The following is a 25,922-nucleotide window of genomic DNA, read 5'->3' on the forward strand; positions in this document are numbered from 1 at the left end:
AGACCAGAAGCCTTATATTTGGTTCAGCAGCCATTACAGGTATTACAGAGTAAATACAATATGTTAGAGCAGCAAACAGGTTACACAGGATCTGTCAATCTTCATTCTTATTGTGATGAACAGCTATGAAAAGGAACATTTGGCTAAACTAAACATCCATTTTTCGAAAATTTCTTAATCCAGTTCAGGGTCACGGGTGGGCTGGAACCTACAGATCCCACAGTCCAATGCAGCCCAAACAAACTAGCGAGTGAAAAAAGTAAAGAAAAATTATAATTATTGGTGTCGAGTCTCCATGAAATCGAAGTACTGATTGAAGTGTAACTGTCATGGGTGTACCTGAGCCTCCCAGGGACCCCGAATTGGATGAAGCGAGTATAGAAAAATTTGATGGTTAAATGTTTCTATATTATAAGTTTTGCACTGCACGTCGCTTATGGTGTACGCAATGATGACAAAAAGTTGTTTTGTATGTATTGTTAACTGTATTCTACTGTTTGACATTTTCTCACCATGCTCTTTGGGGCTCCCAATCAATAAAATGCTTCTTCAACTTTAGTGTTTCAGCATAGCTGATGCAGAATGGTTGGAAATGGCTGCTCAAGCCACCGGAGCTGACCAGTCAAGTCAAACGGCATCTCTAAGCTTTTCTTTGTGGGAAACACCTCTGTAAGCGCTCTGCCATTTCATGACAATTGAGTACAAATATATATATATATTTTTATTATTATTTTTTGGGGCTTTTTATGCCTGTATTAGATACAGTGTAGAGAGACAGGAAGCAGGGGGCAGAGAGGGGGAACAACACTATCTTCAGCAATATTTGCATTGATGTGGATTCAAACTGGGATATGACTGACATAGAATTTATAGATAATTTTAAAAATGACTAATCTATGTCATTTGTGTCCTTTTTTTCATGTGCAATAATTAGGGCTGGGCTCGTTATTATTGTGTTAACGCATTGATTATTGAACGCCAATAATTATTTTATCACGCATTAACGCATGTTTTTTTTTATTTGTTTGTTTGTTTGTTTTTAATTTAAAAAAATAATTGGGGGGGGCTTTTGTGCCTTTAATGGAATAGGAAAGTTCAGAGAGACAGGAAGCAGTGGGCCGAGAGAGACGGAACGACACGCAGCACAGGGCTGTCTGATGCGGGACTCGAACCGGGGCCAGCTGCAGCGAGGACTCTTTTACATGGGGCGCCTGCTCAACCCACTACGCCAAAAACCACCTGTTTTTATAGGCTTTTATTTTATAAAAGTCTGTTGCTCACAGGCTTTTATTTTGTAAAAGTCTGTTGCTGTCTGCTGCAGAACCGGAAAAGAAAGTAATCGGCGGATCCACCAAACATGGAGAAGGGTACGGAACTTTTACTCGGCCATTTTCATTTTAAAGTTCTTCCAGACGGCGGAGTCGACAGAACCAAAGTCATCTGTAAACACTGCCAAGTTGAATTGTCTTCTCAGCGTAGTAGTTCCAGTCTAAAATATCACTTAAAGGCAAAACACACAACTGATAGCAGCAAGTCATTCAAGGAAACAGACAGTGGAGCGAGGCTTCTACATAAAAACTACAGAAAGATGCTGATGTTAAAAGTGTGTTTGCACAACAAATGTTATGGCACTTTCATTCATATGGCAGCACATTTAAAATAAAGCTAAATGCTAAAAGCTATACACTACTTTTGAATTCATTTTTGGATTTTGCGTACAAATGCGATTAATCAGGGAAATCATGTGATTAATTAGATTAAACATTTTAATCGTTGCCCAGCCCTAGCACTAATATACGGCATGCAGTTAGTTATGGACTTCAAACACAAGGTAATTATCAACAACGAAGGGGTCAGCACAGCTGGAATAATATAATATACATATACATAATGCGGCTGCGTCAGGTGGAATTCAGGGCTAGGAGGAGCAACAACTTTGGAAAGAAAGACAGAAAGTCAACACGAGCTGCTTCACAAAGTTGTGATTCAGCTGGGAATCAAAATGAAAACCTTTCATGTGCCACATTAGAAAGAAGACTGTCCTTGCCCGTCTATTCGTGTCCTCTGAGGTTTTGGAAAGAAAAAAAATAGATAACAGGGTGGGCAGCACATTGCCATTCTTGTTAAATCTGAGATTTAATTCAAAGGTTGTGGGTTTGAGCCTCACCGAAATCTTTGCAATCCTGGCAATGATGTCCGTGTAGAAGTCGTAGATCATCCTGAAGGTAAATCATTCGGACAAACAGGAGCTGGAATTTGATATAATTGGGAACTATGGTGCTGAGCAAAAAAACAGCAGACGAGTGAGTGAAACTCTACCGCAGACCCGTTTAGTGAAAAGGTTTTTCCATGTTGCCATGGTAACATCAACTCTTTTCCTTGAACAAAAAGAAGAAAAAAAACACCTGAAGTAGGCGTTAAAACTTTCAGTTTGACTGAAAGAGGGCTGGAGTCCCAACACAGTCAACCATGTTACAGCCTTCTGAGCTGCTCACATGAAGCCGAGTACATACTGCATATACCAAATAATGAGCCCAAAAGTTGCGTGCTGGCAGGCTCACAGGCTCTGTGGCGCAATGGACGTTGCATTGGACTTCTAGTGGTTGTGAGGTGATTCAAAGGTTGTGGATTCGAGTCCCACCAGAGTCGCAGCTTTATAAGAAAAAGCATCTATTGAGCTTCATGATAAATTAACTTGCTGCAGGCAGTGTTTGGAATTGAAGTGAATGACTTACTTGAAGCCCTGCTTCCTGTTTTAAAGTAAACAAGCTGTGTGGTGCAGTGGCCATTCAAAGGATTTGGATTTGAGTCCCAGAAGAGTCAAAGCTTTAAAAGACATCAGTGCAGATCATGCTGTGAATAAATCGACTTAATTAACTTGTGACTCTTGTTCTCAGCAGGTATCCCTGGCCTGGTGTCATGGTGCTTGTTGTCCCCTCTTTCCTGTCCTTTCAACCCCCAGATGGCCGCCCTGTCTGAAGTCTGGTTCTGATGGAGGTTTCCTCCTGTTAAAAGGGAGCTTTTTTTTTTCTGTCCACAGTCGCCTCGTGCACGCTCAGGACGGGGATCGGATCAAAGAGAACTTTCGCTGCAATCTGCCGGTCTTCTTAGCTAGGCTACTTTTTTTTTTTTTTTTTAATTGGCTCTGCATGAGTAATTTGGAATTTATTGAATTTGATTCTATTATTATTGTATCTTTAAAGTGTCCTGAGATGACATTTGTTATGATCTGACACCACATATTAATAAAACAAAATGCTTGGAGCAAAGTGTTTGAGACGCTTACCTGAGGAGGAACAGGCTCTGAACGACTTTCAGTTCATAAATGAAAGATGATTGTGGGTTTGAATCCCACCAGAGTTGCAGCTTTATAAACCCAGCAAAAGCAGCCATGCAGATTCATAACAAACATATGAGTGAGTTTTTAAAAAAAAACCCACATCAAACGCTTTTAATTCAGCGCAGATATCTTGTTTGATTAACATGTTTGAAAAGGAGAAAGTGAGGTTAGAGTCAAAGCTTTACAACCCAAGCAGAGATATCTGAACAGATCGTGTTCTAGACAGAAAAACAAAGAGGAAAGCCCTTGAAGCAAACATAAAACTTTATTTTTTATTTCTAAGCAGAGATTTGTAAAGTTATTCAAGGTTTTTTTGGCTTGAGTCCTCTCACAGTCATTATTTCTCTGGATTGAAAACAATTCTTTGTTTCAACTTCTTCAACTTCAACTCATACACAATATATTAAGTGAACATTTCCAAAAAAAGATGTTTAGTTAAAGAGTTTTTTTAATGCCTGCTTCTCTTCTTAAATGACATGGACTCCTTAGAGCAACTGATAGTACATTAGCTTTCTATTCCGCAAATGGAAGCGTATTCAAAGGTTGTGAGTTTGGGTCCTTGATCCCCACAATAACATCTGTACAAATCTTTTTTTTATCATTATTTATTTATTAATTTCTTTGCCAGGGTTCTTCATATAATTACTCAGGCATAGATGTCAGACAGATGGCTCTAGAATTTCTATAGCTTTGCTTGTGATTAACTCTAACTGCATAGCCACTCTTCATCATGGGAAGCATCCAAAACAATCAGTCACATTTTTCCTTAAAACTCCATTTCAAACTAAAGGACACCTTGAGTAAAACAAGACTTCATTTCCTCCCAAAGCAGGTTGATGTGCAGGGGAAATGGGTGTTCGAATCAGTGCTTAAACAGTCGCCCTTAGTGCCGCTGTGCTGTTTTAACTGCAATGGAAACTGTTGTAGCTGCTTTTTACCAGCTCTTTACTCCAGGTTGCACATGAACAGCATCTTTGCATAAATGGAACAAATGAATTAATGAATTAATAGAATCCTTGGACAACAAGCAACACTTTGCAGCCATTTTTCTAGGTCTACATGAAGCTTTTGACACAGTGAATCCTAAAAGTTATTCAGACCTATTAGTGTAGGACTGTCTGAGGGCTCAATGCTGGGACCACTGCCATTCATCACATATATTCATTATACACTCACCGGCCACTTTATCAGGTACACCTGCATAGGCGGCGGGTGAGCCCGACATTTGGCAAGACACCGAAATCAACGTTTTATTTATTTTTTTAACCAAAAATGGCGTAAAAACGAGTTATTTAGCATAATTAATAACAACAACACAATGATTCTGTTTCAAAATAAAAAAGGAGGACATGACGTGACGGTGTGGAATTAATTTCCAATACTAACAAGTGTCCTGACTGTTCCTGTTTCTGTAACTTGACTGAAATATTGTTCCCATCTTGTACTCCATTGATGGTAAAAGCAGGATCCTTATAGCCACTGTTGCACTGAAGATGTCTGCAGGGGAAACAGGACACAGCGTCTGCTGGAACCAAACTGTTTCCCAAATTTGGTCCCATGGTCCCACGTCCACAGGAAGGCGGCCATTTTGGATGGAAAGTGCGTTTTGGTGCCATTTTTGCCCGATTCCACGCCTTGCATATGATCAAACTCGTCCTACAGATTTAATGCTACAGACTTCAAACCTGGCCAGGTTACTCTTAAGACATAGGGGGGGGAAGAATCATGGAGAAACTTTTTTTTAAACTTAAAGGGCGTGGGCGTGGCGCCGCCTCAAAGTTCGATGACTCACCATCACTCGCCACGAAAAAATTAAGTTGCTTATAACTCCCACATACATTATCAAATCTGTCCCAAACTTCATACGGTGAATGCTGGACCCAGCCTGAACGCGCACATATAATCATAGTTTTATTATTAATAATAATACTGATAATAATATTGATAATAATAATAACTCCTTCGGTTACAATAGGGTCCTTGCAGTTTCGGTCCCTAATAAAATACAATCATAAAATCCAAGAGTACAACGTCAGCACATTAATACAAAATAAATGGAACTAAATCCAGTCATGGTGATTCAGCTAATCATCAGTAATCATTCGTATCATTAGTTAGAAATTTCCATACATGTTTTAAACTGGAGTACACTGTGGTGTGGAGGCATCATTTATAATAAAGAGTAAAACAAAAGCAATAATGTAACAATAATAGTGAAAAAAAGAGATAAGACAGATAAAATATATATATATATATATATATATATATGTTTTTATTTATGTACATCTTACTGACATATATATATATATATTGATGTGTTGATTTCACGTGTGTTGGTGTGTTCATTTAATTTAATTTATTAGTTTATTTGACAGGGACAAGACAATCAGACATAGCTACAAATCAAAGCTTGTAGCTGATGTGATGTATATAGAGTATAGCAACAAGTGCTAATTTACAACTCCCGTCCCTGGTTAGGCTTTTCTATGCTGACACAAAATTAAAATAGACAATAAAATAAACCTAAATTAGAAACCTAAAATAGAAACCTAAAATAGAAACCTAAAAATAGACCTAAAATAGACATTAATTTACATAAGAACATTAATCTCTAAATACAACAGTGCAGTTCAAACTTTCATCTCATTCATCTCATTCATCTCATGTTGATGGATCCCCTAGCGTGGCCCCGGTTGGAGTTATTCTAAGTGCTCCTCTGCTGCTGATGGAGATTCTCATGCTTGCCCTAAGGGAGACAGAGAGTTTTCTCTGTAAATATTGGTCATTTAGTCCCAAGGTTGAGAATTAAAGCTTTTGTATGTATCTTCAGTATGTTTTGACAATGTGGCTGAGGTTTACAGAGTCGCCTTAATGAATTTCACCACTAAAAATAAACCAAAATCTGTCTCTAGGATCAACAAACTTCTTCAAACATTTCAGTTTAGATTGTTCAGACTGACAAAGGTTTCTCCTGCCAAGAAGGATCACTATTTGATTTTGACTGTGTCGGAATAATCCTGATGTGCACTTTAATGTCAGTAAATGTATTTATAACCTTTTCTGTACCTGAGGTTCCGATGAGAGGTGGTGATTTGTTCAATTTGGAACTACTTAAGGAAAAATTACCAAGAGCTGAGAGACTGATGTGATTGTACTTTCATGATAGTAGTTTGTAAGCATATTTTGATTTTTAGAGTAAATTCTTGACAGAAAATCTCAAAGTGTGAATTTGTGTGCTGAACTGCAGTTAGCAGGTACATATTTCATGTTCAGTTGGCCTGATCTCTCCAGTCTACCTACCATTATTCTTCGAGAAGACCTCCTAAAAAAACCAAAGTTCCAGGTTTGTTAAAAATAAAATCAGTCGTAAAAGCATCACTGCTGTTTTGCATTATTTGCAGTTATACCTCTTTGCTCTCCTGGAGTGCTTGCATGATGGAGGCCACCACCAGGTTCGCCAGCACAAACTGGGCCACAATGACAAAGCTGGCAAAGTAAATTGGTGAGACCCAGTAGAGGTAGCTCACACAGCTGATGTCATCGGGGCGACATTCCCTCATTGTGTCCTGCAAGGCACAGAGCCAGATGTTCAGGCATTGGCTAGCAGTTAACTTGGACATGATCAGCTATGATCCAGGTGTTTGTTTTCAGTCACGACATATGGCAGGTTGTCAGGGTTTGGAGTGCGTGTGCGCTCATACCTTCAAGATGCCACTCCAGTTGTCTCCGGTGCAGACTTTGTAGAGCGTGAACATAGCCATCGGGAAGTTCCTGAAGTTGCTGTGCCGATGCAACCCCAGGCACGGGTAATCAGGAGTACACGCTGATCAACAGGGGCAAACAAAGCAGATGTGCAGATGTTAACGTTTCTGCGCTGTTGACATATTTGAGTAATGCATTTGAGGCAGAGTTTAGATCTTAAAGAACTGTGATCTTCCATGGGAACAGGCCTTTAATTCAGCTCCACTGAATGATATGAATGATTTGGCACAACAAAACTGCTTAAAAGAAGATCTGGTTTGACTAAGGTGTTTGGCTACTCTTTAAAGCTCTTCTCCACAATACTGGAGAATATTTGCAATGCAAATACAAAATCATCTAGCCGACCATGTTCCTTTGCAGAAAGTTTTTGTTTTTATGCTTGTCATGCTACCGGGACTCACCTAAGTTGCCAAAGAGCTCCACCCCCAGCGCGGAAAAGATGAAAAAGAAGAACATGAAGAGCAGGCAGATGTTTCCAACCTGGAAAAAAAGCTTGCGTTAAATCCTCCGTAAATTCTCTGTCGCAGCGCTTACATTTTATCATTCTTGGTTGCAAAGAGTTCAGAAGGACAAATGCACTTAATGCACAGCTTTACTATGTACAGAAAAATGCGAACGACGCTGGAAACCGAGTGGAATGGACAACAGTTCTGTCTGAAATCAGACAGAACAGCACGATCCACATCCTTTTTTTGGAAAAGAGATCTGGATTCAGTCTGATCATGCGTAGGGGTCAACTAAACTGTGGAAACTGAGCCACAACTACCACGCTAAGGGTGCAGAATTAGGTGCTTATTTGTGCTGCAGATCACAACTGCTGTGACACTTTGATAAGCCATGTGGTTCTGTGACTGACTACTCACCCACTCCTACAGAGTAGGATCTGAAAATGATTACCACTTATTCTGCTTTAAAGTCTGAAAACATGTGAAGGGACTCGATTTCTATGCACGCTTCTAATCTTGTCCAATCAAAATGAATAAAGCGGACATGGCATGACCATTTCCATCACTTTAATTCTTAATCCTGGCTACCCCTAGATTAGCATCGCACACTTATTAACTCCAAATAGTTTGAAATTAGTTTAGAACGGGAGAAAGCTCTCTTGTGGGGAAGGCTCCTCCTGACAGTGAGGGGATCTGGCTTTAGTGTGGTCTGATTGGTCGAATTTCTGGAGGTTTGCCCGGGTGGCGGGCGAGGGGATGACGGGGACTTGTGAACGCACAGCTCTCCAGTTGCCAGCTGGGAAGCTATGACCACATATAAACAATAAAACCGCCACAATTACGATTACAGCAGAGCTACTGTCAGCCCCCTCAGCTGCCTTTTTACTCAGCGTAACCATGACGTTTGGTCTAAAATCCATTGGTCAGTCTACTACTGACACCACGGACATGTGAACCAGATTCACTCTCAGTTTGCGGATCAGACTTGTGTTCTTTTAAATCAAATCAAATTTATTTATATGGCACATTTCATGTACAAAACAATTCAAAGTGCTTCATATAAAATAAAAGAATTGCAGCAGGGAGTGGAAGAAGCATTAAAAATACATAAAAGAATATAAAGAGAAACAAATAAAATAATTTAAATGAATTTAAAAACAAGGAACAGTCCAGATAAATTGAAAGATATCGTGTAGATTTCATGCATAGACACATGAGAAAAGAAATGTTTTTAACCTGGATTTAAAAATGTCTCTATTTGGTGAAAGTTTAATCTCCACTGGCAGTTTAGTTTTTAGTAACGGAGCAGCCTTCAGTCTCCCCACAACACCACCGCTGTGCTTGGCCTTTTTCCTAAAACTGTCTTTTTCTTGACCGTGTTGCAGGCCAGAAAGAACAAACCAAGCAAATCCACTAATTCAAGATTACTGGGTCATTACTGTGGCTATCTTCACACTTTCTCCTGCCAACATCTGGTCCTGCGCTTGTCACACTCATGTTCAATGTCAGATGTGCTGTTAGAGGTTCTTGTGCTGGATAAATGTGTCCACAGCTGGAAAATGGCCCAAACAAACAGCAGAGAACCCAACTCATTCTCTCAGGTTTTAACACTTAATTTGATACTAAGCAATCCTTTTTATAATTCCGTTTAACCGAATGGTTGATAACGTATATTATAAGTTGTGGCACACTTAAAACACAGTTCTTTTATGGCTTTACTCAAGCTTTGAATAGGATAAATGCTAAGCGATTAATTCACGTCCACTTTACTGTCGTAACCTTAACAAACAGTGTGTGTGTGTTTACCTGAGACAGTGTCTTGACGACGGTATTTATCAGAACTCTTAATCTCTTGGACCTCAGCACTGATGAGAGACAGGGATTGTTGAGGAAAATTCTCTCATTTGTGTGCATACACACCTTTATCATGAAAGATTTCAAAATGTTTGTTTTTGTGTGCGTTTGTTTGTCTACCTTGTGCAGCTCTGAAGACTCTGAAGACTCTCAGGATGCTGGGATTGAAGGGAATTGTATATTTCATCTCCATAATGCCAAGAAGGATGGTTGCGATGGAAACTATCACGATAGCGATGTCCAGCAAGTTCCACCTAAACGCAGGCATGCACAAGGGCACACACATGGTGTCAGGGTCTTAAAATGCAACAAAAAAGACGCAGAGGAACAACAATTCTCCCTCAATCCAAATGTGTTACCTGTTCTTTAGAAATCTAACTCCAAAAGCAATCATCTTCAGCCCGATTTCAGCCATCATGAGGAGGGTGAACCCGTAGTAGCTGTAATCTGAAATTTGGGTCAGATACTAAAGAACACACACATGTACAAACAGGGTTATAACCTTCACCTGAAAAGGCTGGAGCTTTCATCACCATCAGTGTGTGTGTGAGCACGCGTTACCTGCGGCTGACCGTAGTGCTCAAAAGACATTATCCCGAGATTGATCATGATTAAGGCAGGAATGAACATGTCAAAGGCCCTGGTGGAACACACTTTGTGTATAAAGCGCCGTACGGTGGAATAGTTCACAGAGTTTACGACCTGCTTCAGTTCTAAAACACACACAAGACACACAGGCACAGCTATATTTCTATATACACAAACAGAATTAATGTAACTTTCAGAGGTGCTATAATCAATAGAAAACATCATAAAAATCAGCTGTTTGCGTGACCTAACCAGTGACCCCCCCCCCCCCCCCCTCCCCACACACACACACACACCCCCTTCATTCTCCTTACGATTGCTCGGAAGTGGGTGCACTTGTCGCCCGCTTTCTTCAACTTCAAGTTTCTGCATCTGCTGACACTGGCAGAAGGTCTCCGCCATGATACCGATGAACATGTCGAGGAGGAAGAAGCTCATGACCTCGAAGGAGATGAAATAAATCAGCGCCCACTCGTTGTAGTTCCTTACAGGCTGAAAAGGGAAGCAAAACTCAAATCTGTTCGTTTATCTCAAACTGCACATAACAGTGTCCAAACATAACGTGTCGCTTGAGAGACAAAAAAAAAAAAACACCAAACCTGTACGTCGACTGCGACAGCATCCAGCCCATCGTACATGAGATTCACCCAGCCGTCCTTGGAGTACATCACAAACAGGGACATCAGAGCCTGAACAGAGAGATCAAGCAGCACACCCTGAGTTTACAGGAGCTGGTATTCAGAAAAGGAAAGCAGTTTTTCAGCTTCTCTGAAACTTTCAGCACTGGAAAAAAATCAAAGTCTTACCAAGTATATTTGTCTCATTTCTAGTCAAAATATCTCATTACACTTGATATAAGACACAACTGCCTAACAAGCACCATTTCAGCCAGATATAGGGACTTGTTTTAATACATCTTGAATATCTTGTTAAGTGAAAAAGTCTTGTCATATTTCACATGAAACAAGCTTTTTTTGACATTTGAAGAGGTTTTTAAACCAATTTCAAGATCACTTTTATCTCAAAAGTCCTAAATATCACATTTTATTTCAAGAAAAATTGACAAGCCGATTTTCACTAGTTCCATTGGCAGATTTTTTTGCTTATTTCAAGCAAAAACGTCTTGTATTTGTTGTTTTTTTTTCTTATTTTTGGAGGGGCATTTTTTCCAGTGAGAAGAACTTTGTGATACAAAAAGGACCTGCTGCTTTCAGGGGAATATAGCAGCATGCAAATGGTGCACAAAGATCAAAAAGATAAGAAATGGTAAAGACTACAGTCTCCTGGCATTGTGCATGTTGTGTGGATGATAAAAGTAAATCCAAATGTGCTTTCTATGTTTTTATCAGAGGACCTAAGTGGGCTCATGAGAAAAAACATCCTTGTGAACATGGTTTGTACATTTTGCTTTCACTCCGCTCTTTACAGACAATCCTTACGATGTACCAAAGTGCTTTTACAGCAGGTAATAAATAAAGAGAAGAATAAGTAAAAACAAATAAAAACAATTAAAGAACAGTGAAAGCAATAAAATACAACAAAATCGATTAAGATAAAATAAGATAAAAGTGGTGAGCGTGCATGGTTGTTTGTCTCGTTTGTCTCTGTGGCCCTGCGATGGACTGGCGGCCTGTCCAGGGTGTACCCCGCCTCTCGCCCATTGACTGCTGGGATAGGCTCCAGCCCGCCCGCGACCCGATCGACGGATTCAGCGGTATAGATAATGGATGGATGGAAGATAAAAGTGTCATCATACTACTGGGTATTAAAAGCAATCCTAAATAAGTAGGTTTTTAGCCTATATCTGAAGAGGCCCAGGTCAGAAATAAGACTCAGCTGGATGGGGGGCTTATTCCAGAGCCTGGGGGCAGCTTTGGGAAAAGGCTCGCTCACCCCAGGGTTTGTATTCTGACCTGGGCACTGCCAGCAGAAACTGATCTGTTGACCTCAGAGCTCTACCAGGACTGTTAAAAGCTCAGATAAATACGATGGGGCGAGGCCGTTAAGAGCTTTAAAAACCAACATTAAAAGTTTAAAACCAGTTCTATAAAGGACAGGAAGCCAATGGAGGGAGTTAAGAACAGGAGTGATGTGCACACGTCTGATGGTGTTGGTTAAAAGACGGGCAGCAGCGTTCTGCACCAGCTGAAGGCGGCTGAGAGAAGACTGGGAGACGCCAACATAAAGCACATTGCAATAGTCCGACCTTGTCTAACAGGTCTAACAGGCTAAGTTTAGCCTGTGTGGCATGTGCCAACTTAGTTATCCTCCTACACATCACGCAGTTACAATCCAGCTTTACTGTATCAAGCAATGACATGAGTGCGAACCTGCGTCCTCTTTCTTTGAGGGTGTAAGTTCCTACCTGTAGGATGTTGTCAAAATTGTAGTCCTTTCGCACCCAGTGATAGCCGGCCGTCAGGCACTCAGACTTGCTGACGATGTCGGTGACGTCCTCACCCACGCAGTGAAAGAACTTCCCCTTGAACAACTGAGGTTTGGGTGAAAGACAAGAGACAGTGAGTGTCCTCATCTCCTCTCCTCTACTTCAAAGCTGGTTGGCTGTTACACTGTCAATGCCCAGGAGTGGTACAGCCCTGGAGGGCAGAAAGAAGCCGTGCGTGCTCCTCACCTGAAGTCCAAGTGTGCCATAGAAGAAGAAGAAGATGCCGCAAATGAGAACGATGTTGGCCATGGGTTTCACAGAGGCCAACAGAGCCTCCACAGCCAGCTTCAGTCTCGGAAACTTCTTGATCATCCTGGAGCACACAAACAGAAGCAAACAGATGTTTGTTGGAGTCAGTGCACTGCAAAAAATGCCTCTCCAAAAATAAGTAAAAAAAAACAACAAATACAAGACGTTTTTGCTTGAAATAAGCAAAAAAAATCTGCCAATGGAACGAGTGAAAATCGGCTTGTCAAGATTTCTTGAAATAAAATGTGATATTTGGGACTTTTGAGTTAAAAGTGATCTTGAAATTAGCTTAAAAACCTCTTCATTTGTAAAAAAAAAAGCTTGTTTCATGTGAAATATGACTCAAAACAAGATTCAAGACTTTTTCACTTAACAAGATATTCAAGATGTATTGTCTTCAAACAAGTCCCTATATCTGGCTGAAATAGTACTTGTTAGGCAGTTGTGTCTTATATCAAGTGTAATGAGATACTCAATGAGACAAATATACTTGGTAAGATTTAGATTTTTTTCCAGTGTAGCAGAAATATGTCGGCAGATTGGTGACATGATGCCACACAAATAGAAAGCAAACAGATTTATAACGTACCTGAGTGGGCGGAGAGTGCGTAGCAGGCGTAAAACCTTGAGGATGCTCAGCCTCTTAGCCTTTCCAGATGTGACAACAGTGATACATACGTCGATCAAAGACGTGATCACCAGAATGCCATCCATGATATTCCAGGAACACTTGATGTAGCTTCCCTCACCAAATATCAAGCCATTGGCCATTACCTGGTGTTAGAGAAAGGACCCATCCAGTCATGTTTAAGACACGTAAAGTCCCAACAGCATTCCTGAAGTCAAATGAAAGCTTTGATTTTAAAGCAGAACTCAGATGACACAAAGTAAGTTTACCTTCACAAACATCTCCACGGAGAACACAAAGGTCAGGGAATAACCCAACGAGTCCAGTATCAATCGCTCCTAAGGGTCAAACAAGAGCTTCATTTTCAACATTTTTGTCTTGCAAATAACAACATTCATATTTCACAACTCATTTGTCCCATTAAATTCCTAACAGATCGGTCTATTTCACGTCATGCTTGTGTGTGTCAGACTGGAAGCCTGTGTGCTCTTTGCAGCTTTCGAGAATTTCCTTCATCTCACCGTGCTGTTGGGGGAAATGTCGGGTCTCTCAAAGGCGATCGTGATGCAACCCAGCAGAATGAACAATACGATCCCAATGTCAAACCTTGTGTCATCGGTCAACTTCTTGCAAAATGTGCGGAATCTGAACTCACACACACACACACACACACACACACACACACTAGAGTCAAACCAGCTGTAATCGGTTAAAGATACAAAGAAAAAAGAAGGGCATTAAAGAAAGTGAAATATGTGTCCCCGCAAAACTGATTAAATGCTTTGGATGACCCATTTTGATTTTAGCTGTGTGGGAACACTGGAAAAAAACGTCCCTCCAAAAATAAGTTAAAAAAACAACAAATACGAGACGTTTTTGCTTGAAATAAGCAAAAAATCTGCCAATGAAACTATAACTATAACTAACTTGAGATAAAAGTGATCTTGAAATTAGCTTAAAAAAATCTTCAAATGAAAAAAAGGCTTATTTCATGTGAAATGTGACTCAAAACAAGATGTTTTCAAGACTTTTTCCCTTAACAAGATATTCAAGATGTATTGTCTTCAAACAAGTCCCTATATCTGGCTGAAATGGTACTTGTTAGGCAGTTGTGTCTTATATTAAGTGTAATGAGATATTTTGACAAGATATTAGACACATATACTTTATAAGATTTAGATTTTTTCCAGTGAATGGTAAAAAATAAACCAAATCAGATGCGCAAAATAAACGATAATACAAGAAACCTGAGCAGACAGTGCCCACAGACAAAAGTGACAAAAGTGACAACAGCTGTAACACAGCGGCCTGAAAGAACAAAACACAGCAGGCCAAAACAAGACGAAAAACATCTCACAATTTCAGGTGAGCGAAATTTCTGAAAACACAACAATTAAAAAAAAGTGCAGAGGTCACATTAAACTGCAAATAACAGATCGAGTTGTGAAATCCTGCGTGTTAGTGTGGGGCACTTGCTTGTTTTCTGGAGGAAACAGGTAGAACGTCCAGTCTTCGCGCTCTTTGCACCAGCCCAGCACTCTTCGGATCAAACGTGCCTGTGGGGGTTCAGCAGTTACACATGATGAAAAAGCCCCCCAAAAAAACCGACAAAACGTACAAGCAACTACATTTCTGCTTCTCCTGAAGGCACTTGTGTTAAAGGCGGTAAATAACCACCACACTGGAAAAAATGCACCTCCAAAAATGAGTAAAAAGAACAACAAATACAAGACGTTTTTGCTTGAAATAAGCAAAAAAATCTGCCAATGGAACTAGTGAAAATCGGCTTGTCAAGATTTCTTGAAATAAGATGTGATATTTAGGACTTTTGAGATAAAAGTGATTTGGAAATTAGCTCAAAAACCTCTTCAAATGTAAAAAAAAAAAGCTTGTTTCATATGATATGTGACTCAAAACAATTTGTTTTCAAGACTTTTTCATTTAACAAGATATTCCAGATGTATTGTCTTCAAACAAGTCCCTATATCTGGCTGAAATAGAACTTGTTAGGCAGTTGTGTCTTATATTAAGTGTAATGAGATATTTGGACTAGAAATTAGACAAATATACTTGGTAAGACTTTGATTTTTTCCAGTGCAGCAAAATGTTGCACTACTTCTTTAAACCCCGGAGCGGCTTCGGTCATGTCGCTTTATCATTTCAGAAACCTTGGAAAATCTTCCCTTGAGCTTAAAGACTTTAACTCTTTACTCTCACAAACTCACGTCGCTCCAGTTCCAACGGGTCGGCGCAGAGGCTTCCCCAGCAATGTTGGTAGCGTCGCTTTGAGTGGAAGTTGTTGGGCCCTGGAACAACATGAACAAAGGTGTATGTGTGGGAAAATACAGCGTTCCAGCCACCTCACCTTTTAGGAGCACAGTAAAAAGTTCCAGTTTGGTTTCACTGCCTCACAGAACATGATCCCAAGGCTTCTGGAGCCTTTCCAGATGCCCTCTGCACATTGGCGACCATTTTAGTTGTGCTTGTGGCCTGTATAGCGCCTGTTGCCACGAGGTCTTCATGGAAGTCCCTGGTGTCACCTGAGAGCTTTTATCCGCTTGTTTTCTTAGACATCTTTGTTCATAACTTTCTCTTTCCGCCACACCCTTTGTCCTGTGCAGCATCTGTACCTTCAACCTCAGACTTTCAAAACATAAACTCTACAGTATCTGAACAAGGATTAAGTGCATCTACTTCCTGTTTTGCAGGCTCTTCTCTTCACATTCGGTGCACCGTGCAAAAATAAACCTCATCAGAAAAACTAAAGTAAGCTTACATGACATAACATGCATGCATATTTACTTTTACACCTTTAAGTCTCCGATCTGCATCTAGATGCAATACATTCAAGTGGGAAATGAAAAAGTTGCTAAAATCAGAGACATTAAAAATCCTCTGTGAGGAGTTTGGACACTTACAGCTTCAGGATTCAGCGTAGTTGAAGGGGGGGGGTTGTTGTCAGTGGGTATCACAGTGGGCTTTAAGAGGAAAAACATTAAAAAAAATTGTTTTTCATAGGTCTACGCAGGTGTTTCTGTCATTTATACTTAGAAGCCATGCTGGATGAGCGTTTCAACATGACCCTACCTCAGACTGGAAGTTCTCAACCACAATGCCCACGACGACATTGAGAAGAACGTTTTTCCCAATCATGATGAGGGCAATAAAGTAGAGAGCCGCCCATGCGGAGGTGGAAGCCATGGCGTTGTACAGCACCAAATTCCAGTCTTCCAGGGTTAGAATCTGGATCGATACGTTGATAAAAATGCAAAGATTGACACAGAAAATATGACAAAGAATGATCAGAGGGTCAAAAACCAACCTGGAACACTGTCACCATGGACCAGAGCACCGAGTCAAAGTTTTTTCTGTCATCAGCGGGTTCTCCAGCTGGTAAAATGTACACAAACTTGCAGCCAAACAGGTTCATACCCACGACACTGCAAAAAGACAACAGATCCAAGTGAGAGTCAGTCAAGCCGCATCTGGGAGCCTGCGTGATGTCATAAGAAGGCGCTCGTCAAGGAACCCTTTGTGCTTAACGTGTGTTACTTGCCCGAAGATGAAGATATAAAACAGCATCAGCCAGCAGAGTGTGGACGCCTCCTCTATGGTCCTGTACAGCACCATCAGCTGCCTCCTCAGGTAGGGGAAGTGGTGAACCAGCCTCACGAAGCGCAGCATGCGAAACATGCGCAGGACCGACAGCCTGTCGTCTGATACGGAAACTACATCCCAAACACTGAGAGCCACAAAAAAACACTTTTCATCATACTGTACAGTTAAAGGGATAGTTCGCCTCTTTTGACGTGACGCTGTATGACATCCCATATTAGCAATATCATTTATGAACATTTTCTTACCCCCTGCTGCGTCCTGTGAGCCGAGTTCCAGCCTCGTTTTGGTGTTGATGAAGGTAGTCCGGCTAGTTGGCTGGAGTTTAAAAAAAAAAAAGCATTTTGCTTCTCAAAACAATATGCGTTGAAAAGAGTAATACATTTGTATCCCAAAATCGTTCTCCAGTGAGTGATATGAAGGTAGAGAGAAATAGCGCCAAGCGATTGTGAGGTCTCTGACTTTTTCCTGGAGAACGATTTTGGGATGCAAATGTATTACTCTTTTGAACGCATATTGTTTTGAGAAGAAAAACTCTTTATTTTTTAAGCCCCAGCTGAGTAGCCGGACTACACTGGAAAAAATCAAAGTCTTACCAAGTATATTTGTCTCATTTCTTGTCAAAATATCTCATTACACTTAATATAAGACACAACTGCCTGACAAGTACTATTTCAGCCAGATATAGGGACTTGTTTGAAGACAATACATCTGGAATATCTTGTTAAGTGAAAAAGTCTTGAAAACAAATTGTTTTGAGTCGGATTTCATATGAAACAAGCTTTTTTTCACATTTGAAGATTTTTGTCAAGTTAATTTCAAGATCACTTTTATCTCAAAAGTCCCAAATATCACATTTTATTTCAAGAAATCTTGACAAGCCGATTTTCACTAGTTCCATTGGCAAATTTCTTTGCTTATTTCAAGCAAAACTGTGTTGTATTTGTTGTTTTTCTTACTTATTTTTGGAGGGGCATTTTTTCCAGTGTACCTTGATCAACACCAAAACGAGGCTGGAACTCGGCTCACAGGACGCAGCAGGGGGTAAGAAAATGTTCATAAATGATGTTGCTAGTATGGGATGTCATACAGCTTCATGTCAAAAGAGGCGAACTATCCCTTTAAGGTCCCAGATCAAATACCAAATCTCAAGTACTCGTTTTGAATTTTATGCCATCAGCATCAAAAAGGCTGTGAAAGGAGTTTACCACCACAAGCTTTGTACATGACAAAGCCTTAAAGTCAAACACCGAGTTGCATGAGACTATCTCACCTGATTATGACGATGGAAAAGTCAAAGAGGTTGCTTCGGTCCGCAAAATACTGCTGTTGGTACGCCAGGAGCTTCACTATCATCTCCAGGGCGAACACAACGGTGAAGAAGATGTCAGAGACCTTTAAGGCCTGCGTCAGCTCCCACGGCTGCAGGAGAAGCAGGAGAGAAGGTGACGTTGCAAGGTGAGAGGAAATAAGACAGTGTGGAAACGTACCAATCAATGATAAAGTTTTCTAGAAAGGTAAACAACCAACGTCTCACTCTGCTTTTATTAGATGTCTGCCTTTTAATACATTTTTTAACATGTATTTTCTCACCTGCCCATGGTGGTCGATGGCCATCGTGACAGTGTTGAGAAAAATGGAAAGCATGATTCCATTGGAAAAGAAATTGCCTTCAACGAACTCCTGAAGTCTCTCACGAAGAGGAGGCCAGAACTCAAACTGGATGATAAGGGAGCCAGTTTAGTGACAAAGCAATAAAACCTCTACTAATGGTGCTGCAGCGAGCTGCGCTCTAGTCTCACCGATGAGGCGTGTCCCCATCTGTGGCAGCTGAGTAACTGAGGGCAACTGAGCAACATGGCCGCCACTCTGATGGTTGGCAAAACAGTAATAAAAGCAACAATCAATGAATGAAGATGGTATAAAAAGGTGACTTTGGATGCAAAGTGGCTTTAGTTGTGTAGTTACTGGTGAAGTTTACATGAGTCAAAGCAACATGACTTATTTACACTTAGAAATAGAATAGAAAAATACTTTATTCATCCCCCAATGAATAAATTGACTAAATTCAAATTAGTCAAGTAGCTCAAAAAATTATTAATATTTACACTGATTGTATATGAACAACAACAATAACAATACAATAATAAACAATTCTAATAAAACTACTACTAATAACTAATAATAATAATAATCGACTAAAAAAAAAATAAAATAAAATAAATAAATAAATAAATAAAAAATAAATAATACAAAAAAAATCCAATACCACAAATACAATGAATAACTAAATATTTCAGGTGGTGCAAACAGCCGGTCCATTATCTGACCTGCAGTAGAGCCTGGTGATCATCTCCCGGCACCGCACCATTAAAGGCGTACGAGCAGGACGACCGTCTCCCGAGCCTCTCAGCATGGCCTCTGAGAAGTGAGTGACGATGACGACCGCGCAGGTGTTCATCAGAATGAAGGCGCCCATCTGGCGAGGGAACAAACGAGTTTGAAACCGTTGCTTCTTGGTGGTCAGAGCAAAGCAGACCCAGAGATTTGGGTGGAAACGTGTTCATATGTATCAAGGAGTCGCTCCTTAGATGAGGTTAAGAGACTGACTATGTTGCACTGAACGGCGGCAAATAAAAGCCGACCCCACCTCCAACACTGAAATGTTGGTACTTACTATGGTGATGATTATGAACAACACCAAACTCCAAACAGAATGAGTGTCCATCACATAGTACATTATGTCGGTCCACCCTTCCAGTGTGACGACCTGGAGGCAGAAAGATAGAGATCACAGTCCAGCCTTAAAACCCTCAGTCAGGAAACAAAGGCAGGCAAACAGACGGATAGATGATGAAACTGCCCACCTGGAACATGGCAATCCATGCGTGTCCAATGTCGTCAAAGTTGATGGCGCCCATGTTGGGGTTGGGGCCATCGGGGCGACACACGTTGTAGTACCTGTTCCAGTTGATGCAGTCGGCGGCCGCCGCAGAGAGCGTCCAGTTACCCGGTTTATCTGCGGGGGGAGCGGCCAGCGTGCAGACTTTGCCTCTCTCTGTGTACGCCGGAATATCACTGCAGCCCCTCTTCCGGTACAAATCCTCGGTCGAGCAGAGAAAAGGGCCTCTTTCACCGGGCGCCGAGACATAGTACGGACTCAGAGACAAGTTGTACTTTCTGGATTGAAAATGGACGATAACAACACACACACACACACACACACACATTAGATTTTATGTAGAGCTCACACATAGTTTGTCGTGCTGCAGGGGTGGAAATACCAACATAGTAAACTTTCACTGACTCCAGTTTTTAAAATGTGAGCCTTCGGAAAACAGGTCAGACAAAACGAATGAGCAGAAGAAGTCATCCTGGGAACTTATGTGTGCAAATAGTTTGATGATTCATAACCCAAATTCCGAGAAAGTAAGGATGCTCGCTGGAAAAAATCAAAGTCTTACCAAGTATATTTGTCTCATTTCAAGTCAAAATATCTCATTGCACTTAATATAAGACACAACTGCCTAACAAGTACTATTTCAGCCAGATATAGGGACTTGTTTGAAGACAATACATCTTGAATAAGTGAAAAAGTCACATATCACATGAAACAAGCTTTTTTTGACATTTGAAGAGGTTTTTAAGCTAATTTCAAGATCACTTTTATCTCAAAAGTCCTAAATATCACATCTTATTTCAAGAAATCTTGACAAGTCGATTTTCACTAGTTCCATTGGCAGATTTTTTTTGCTTAGTTCAAGCAAAAACGTCTCGTATTTGTTGTTTTTTTACTTATATTTGGAGGGGCATTTTTTCCAGTGCTGTGTAAAATGTAAATAAAAACACAGAACGCAACCATTTGCAAATCTCATAAACAAACATTTTACTCACAATAGAACATAGAAACATCTCAAATGTTGAAAATGTAACGTTTAGCTATTTTACGTTTGATTTGATGGCAGGAATGTGCCCTTTGAAATGGGAAGGTGAGTGGTATTAAACAGAAACAGCTGGATGAAAGGGCAGAAGGTCAATTAAAACTGTGCAGCACATAAAATCATCAGGAGGTTTAGAGAATCTGAAGACTAATCAATCAATGGACGCCGCTGCATTAAAAACAGACGCGATTCTTGGTTTGTTATCATCACTCAGTTCAAAAGTCTGCATCTCTGATGACATATGGATACATTAGAGCCCATAGAGCTGCCAACTTGCACACCTGGGAAGGCGTGCACAGGTTTTAGAGCAACGCATGCTCCCATCCATGTCTGTTTCAGGGAAGGCCTTCCATGTGTCATCATGACTAAACTAAACCACATACTGCATCTATTCCAAGAGTCCAGGTGATGGACTGACCCGCCTGCAGTCCAGACCTTTCACCGTGTGAAAACAGGCCTGTTGAGCAGGTGGAATCCAGTATGATATGAGAATGGGACCACGTTGCTGTCCCAGAAGTTCTGACAGCTAGTCTCCCCAGATGTTTACAGACTGTTGTTGAAATTAGAGGGAATGATACACAGGGGTGAACATGGACCCGTCCCAACGTTGTTCAGACTGGAAAAAATGCCCCTCCAAAAATAAGTAGGAAAAACAACAAATACAAGACGTTTTTGCTTGAAATAAGCAAAAAAAATCTGCCAATGGAACTAGTGAAAACCGGCTTGTCAAGATTTCTTGAAATAAGATGTGATATTTGGGACTTTTGAGTTAAAAGTGACCTTGAAATTAGCTTAAAAACCTCTTCAAATGTCAAAAAAAGCTTGTTTCATGTGAAATCCAACTCAAAACAATTTGTTTTCAAGACTTTTTCATTTAAAACCCTCTCCAGGCAGATGTTGCAGATTTGCAACAGCTAAATGCTACTTAGCTAATTACTCCACATCCATATTTTAAGAGCTTTTGTTACTCAGAAGTACAACAGAAGGACTTAGTTGTGCATTTGCAACAAGCAGTTACCCTCCAGCTCACTAGAGGGCACTGCTGACTCACTTTCAACATGGCGGAGTCCTTGGTGTCACTGAAACAGATTTACTAAGCATCAATTTCATGTAAGTATCACTACCAATTTCCATTATTTTGAAATCAATACTACATAAGATGACTCATGAACGTGTATAGATATGACACATGCCAATTAGTAGATTTTATCTCTTCTGGGTTTTTCACCAGAGGCATCTCGATTTCAATGTTGTGGATTTGCAACGTGTGCCCAAAAAGGTACCAATGCATGCTACATGCTACATGCTACTAGTTTGCCTATATTTTGAGCAACAGTTTATACTAGAGTTAATTTACAATCACCAGTGTTTACTTATTACTTTGAGGTGTCATTAAGGGTATATCCTATGGAAAATGAAATATTTTTGAGTGAAACTACAAACTACCAGAGGCAGATTTGATCAAAAGCAATGGCATAATAAAATGTTCATTTGACTGTGCAGTGAGGAAAACTGTAGGAGCCTAAATTCCATGGCATATATATTCATATAGATCTTTGTTTGAGTGTAAGCTTTTTTTGGCAAACTATCTGACAGAATACTGTCTTTGCAGGTTTTGCCGTGCATCATGGCAGGCCGACGAAGATTATATTCAGTCCAGGAAGCTCTTGAGATGGTTTGGATTCCCAATGGGGCTTTATCTGACACAGAATCCATTTCAGATGATAAAATTGCAGATCCAGATTTTGTGGAAACTCCTGAAGCTTACGAGTCTGACTCCAGCTTTGATGAGGATGAGCCACTGGCAGATATAGCAAGAACTGATCCCAACCAGCTTGATGTTGAAATTCATCATGCACATGCAGACAGTGTCATTGAGGCTCCAGATGACAATGAACCTCAGCCAGGCCCAGCTCCAGTCAACAAAGAGTTTTCTTGGAGACAGAGGAAACCCCCAGCAGCTGACATCGACTCTTCATTCCAAGGACCTGCGTTCTCAACTCCACCAGACGAAATCCCAAGTCCAAGGTGGTATTTTGATCAGTTCATGGACAAATCGGTGTTTGAACACATTTCTCACCAATCTAACCTGTATGCCGTTATGATGAATGGCCCAGAACTGAAAACAACCCCTGCTGAAATGGAGCAATTCATTGGTTTACACATCTTGATGACCATAGTACGTATGCCATCGTACCGCATGTACTGGCAGACGGCAACACGCTATGACCCAATTGCAACAGTCATGGGACGTAAGAGATTTGATCATCTGCGAACATACATCCATATGAATGACAATACCAACATGAAGCAAAAGGGTGAGCCTGGATACGATCCACTGTTCAAGGTGCGACCAGTGCTTGAGAAAGTCCGTGCCAACTGCTTGAAAGTTGAACCAGAAGAAAACCACGCAATTGATGAGCAGATGATCCCCTTCAAAGGAAAGATTGGAATGAAACAGTACCTCAAGAACAAGCCACAAAAATGGGGAATCAAGGTCTTTACTCGTGCAGTACTTTTGTGCTTCACAAAGACCAAGAATTGCTTCATGGACTACCACACAACAAAGTGACTTTCAAAAACGGCCTTCTCAAGAGGTTTTGAGATGTCGGTGGAGAGAAAGTTTGAGAAAAAGTTGTCTCTAATTTTGTGAGAGAAATTTGTTATTTGTTGTTAATTTTTTGTTTGTGACATTCAAATAAAGTTAACGTTCATATCAGATTCAGTCTTCAGTGTTAATTTACCACTCCAGGCCACTGTTGCAAATTTGCAACATCCCAGAATTCATTGCATGTGAAGGTCTCTCTCAAAAAAAAAGTCTGAATTGTATATTACTACCCCATATGATCATTTTCTCCAAATATCAGATTTTTCTTGCAACTACAACTTAATTTGAGCCTGAAAGGGATATTATTAACAGGATATTGCAGATGTATTTTCTTCAAACAAGTCCCTATATCTGGCTGAAATAGTACTTGTTAGGCAGTTGTGTCTTCTATTAAGTGTAATGAGATATTTTAACTAGAAATGAGACAATATACTTGGTAAGACTTTGATTTTTTTCCAGTGCAGGATGTGCTGCTGCCATCAAATCCAAGATAAGCGAATGTTGTTCATGTGTATATTCACAACGGTTTCTGAGATGTTTTTCATCGCGTTCGGTTTCCATTTTACACAGCGACCCAACTTTTTCGGGTCTCACAGTTTCATCACGTCTCGTTTTTTTAAGTTAACTGTCAACGCAGCCCAGTGAGAGAAAGAACAAATAAACGTTCTTACGTGAGGATGTCCTCTCCCAGAAAGCAGCGGTTGCGCAGCCCACCGCCCCACAGCTGAACTCCGATCAGAGCGAAGATGTGAATCACAAACAGGTACACGAGGAGGACATTACCAAGCATGGGCACGGAGTCCAGGAGTATGGTCACCAGATCACGAAAACCTACACAGGTGAACACAAGAGGATGAATCAGGTTTTCACACATTGTGGCCACACCTTCTTTTAAACTTTGATCTTCACGACTGAAACACATCACCAGATATTACTTTTAGTGACAGACTGGCATCATCTCAGTCGTTTTACCTGCCACGACCTGTATTGAAAATACTGGCACCTAAAGGCTTCAAATTTGGGCTAAGAAGTTCAAATTTGCATCTAAAGGGTTAATTTTTTTTAAAAATAATTGAAAATTTGTTGGTTATGAGCAGAACTGAAGTGGAATGAAAGATTTATGGGGGAAAAAAGTGGAAAAAAATATTAATATATGATGTTTTTAGGTTGTTTTAAAAGGGGACAAAAACGTCCCTTTTCAGAAATGAAGGATTTTTTTTTTTTTTTAAATCAGACATAGGAAAAAATTAAAAATCCCTAAAAATCAATGTTGTTGTTGATCATTGACATATCCCAGACCATAATTATCCCCGCTCAACAATTCCACTTTGCATCCTATATATTAAAAATATAGCAGTTTTTGTGGGGTTTTTGGGGTTTTTTTTACAGTAAATTGGCATTTACATCATAAAAACCAGTATTGAAAGGGTTAAATTTTTGAAAATAATTGAAAACTTGGTAGTTATGATCAGAACTGAAGTGGAATAAAATATCTACGAAAAAAAAAGCGGGAAAAAATATCAACATGTGGTTTTTAGGTCGTTTTAAAAAGGTGACAAAAATTTCCCTTTTCAGAAATTAAGTTGTGTTTTAAATCAGGTATGAGGGTTAAGTGAGTTCAAATGAATGAGATCAAAGAGTTTTCATTTTCAAGAAACAGACTATCATCATTTGATCTAAATTAGAGACAAAAAAAAAGAATTCATCCATCAGGAAAACTTTGAAAGCAATCAACGAAACCCTGGTCTAAAACGGTGTCATTCACGTTCAGATAGAAAAAGCTACATTTTCAAATGTTTTTGTTGAAGATAAACTCAGAAGCAGCCCTGACACCAGGGTGACATTCATCCTCTCACCACACCCCTTAATGCTCAAACATCAGCTTACTCTGTATCCTGCTGATCAGACGTATCGGCTTGAGCGCGTGACCGACTCCGAAGTTGATACTGAATGCGGAAATGATGTAGTCCAACGTCCTGAGAAGAAAGTTGCAGACAGAAACAAGAGGACACGTTTCATTTCGTGTTCTTTCATCGACTTTGATCTGAGCCAAGGAGCATCGGTTTGTGGCTGCAGCTTTTCATCAGTGATGAAAAGAATACGCAGCTGACGTGAGAAACAGTGGGATATACTGACTGTGCGCAGGCGATAACCACGTCAATTGTGTTCCATTTGTCTGGGAGGTAGCTTCCTCGGTGGCCGTAGACGCCTTGGGCGACCATCTTGACCGTCATCTCGCAGAGAAAGTACGCAAAGCAAAGGCCTTTCAATACCTGGTTGGATACAATAAAAAAGCAATACACAAGATCAATGGGTGACTATATCATCACTGAAAAACAGAACACTGAAATCTCTGTTGTACCCGCACACAGAACTGAGTTCTGCACTGGAAAAAATGTCCCTCCAAAAATAAGTAAAAAAACAACAATTACGAGACGTTTTTGC

At 40.3% G+C, this 25,922-nt stretch overlaps 1 protein-coding gene across 1 annotated transcript; it reads right to left on the bottom strand.

Moving 5' to 3' along the window:
- Positions 1–6,044: 6,044 nt before the first annotated feature.
- Positions 6,045–25,711, bottom strand: LOC142398897 (voltage-dependent T-type calcium channel subunit alpha-1I-like). The gene is made up of 29 exons (XM_075483131.1): positions 25,614–25,711; positions 25,365–25,453; positions 24,149–24,308; positions 19,796–20,108; positions 19,606–19,698; positions 19,259–19,407; positions 18,731–18,797; positions 18,522–18,647; positions 18,202–18,350; positions 16,870–17,055; positions 16,636–16,753; positions 16,401–16,556; positions 16,232–16,291; positions 15,539–15,619; positions 14,786–14,869; positions 13,583–13,651; positions 13,275–13,459; positions 12,623–12,749; positions 12,356–12,481; positions 10,590–10,679; positions 10,287–10,482; positions 9,964–10,115; positions 9,762–9,868; positions 9,523–9,656; positions 9,355–9,413; positions 7,504–7,582; positions 7,042–7,163; positions 6,748–6,906; positions 6,045–6,086 (listed from the first exon to the last, which is right to left on the bottom strand). The coding sequence occupies exons 1-29, from the start codon at positions 25,709–25,711 to the stop codon at positions 6,045–6,047; spliced, it is 3,576 nt and encodes a 1,191-aa protein (XP_075339246.1).
- Positions 25,712–25,922: the final 211 nt, after the last annotated feature.

Source organism: Odontesthes bonariensis, chromosome 14 (assembly GCF_027942865.1).
Source record: "Odontesthes bonariensis isolate fOdoBon6 chromosome 14, fOdoBon6.hap1, whole genome shotgun sequence".
In the NCBI taxonomy this organism is placed as follows: domain Eukaryota; kingdom Metazoa; phylum Chordata; class Actinopteri; order Atheriniformes; family Atherinopsidae; genus Odontesthes; species Odontesthes bonariensis.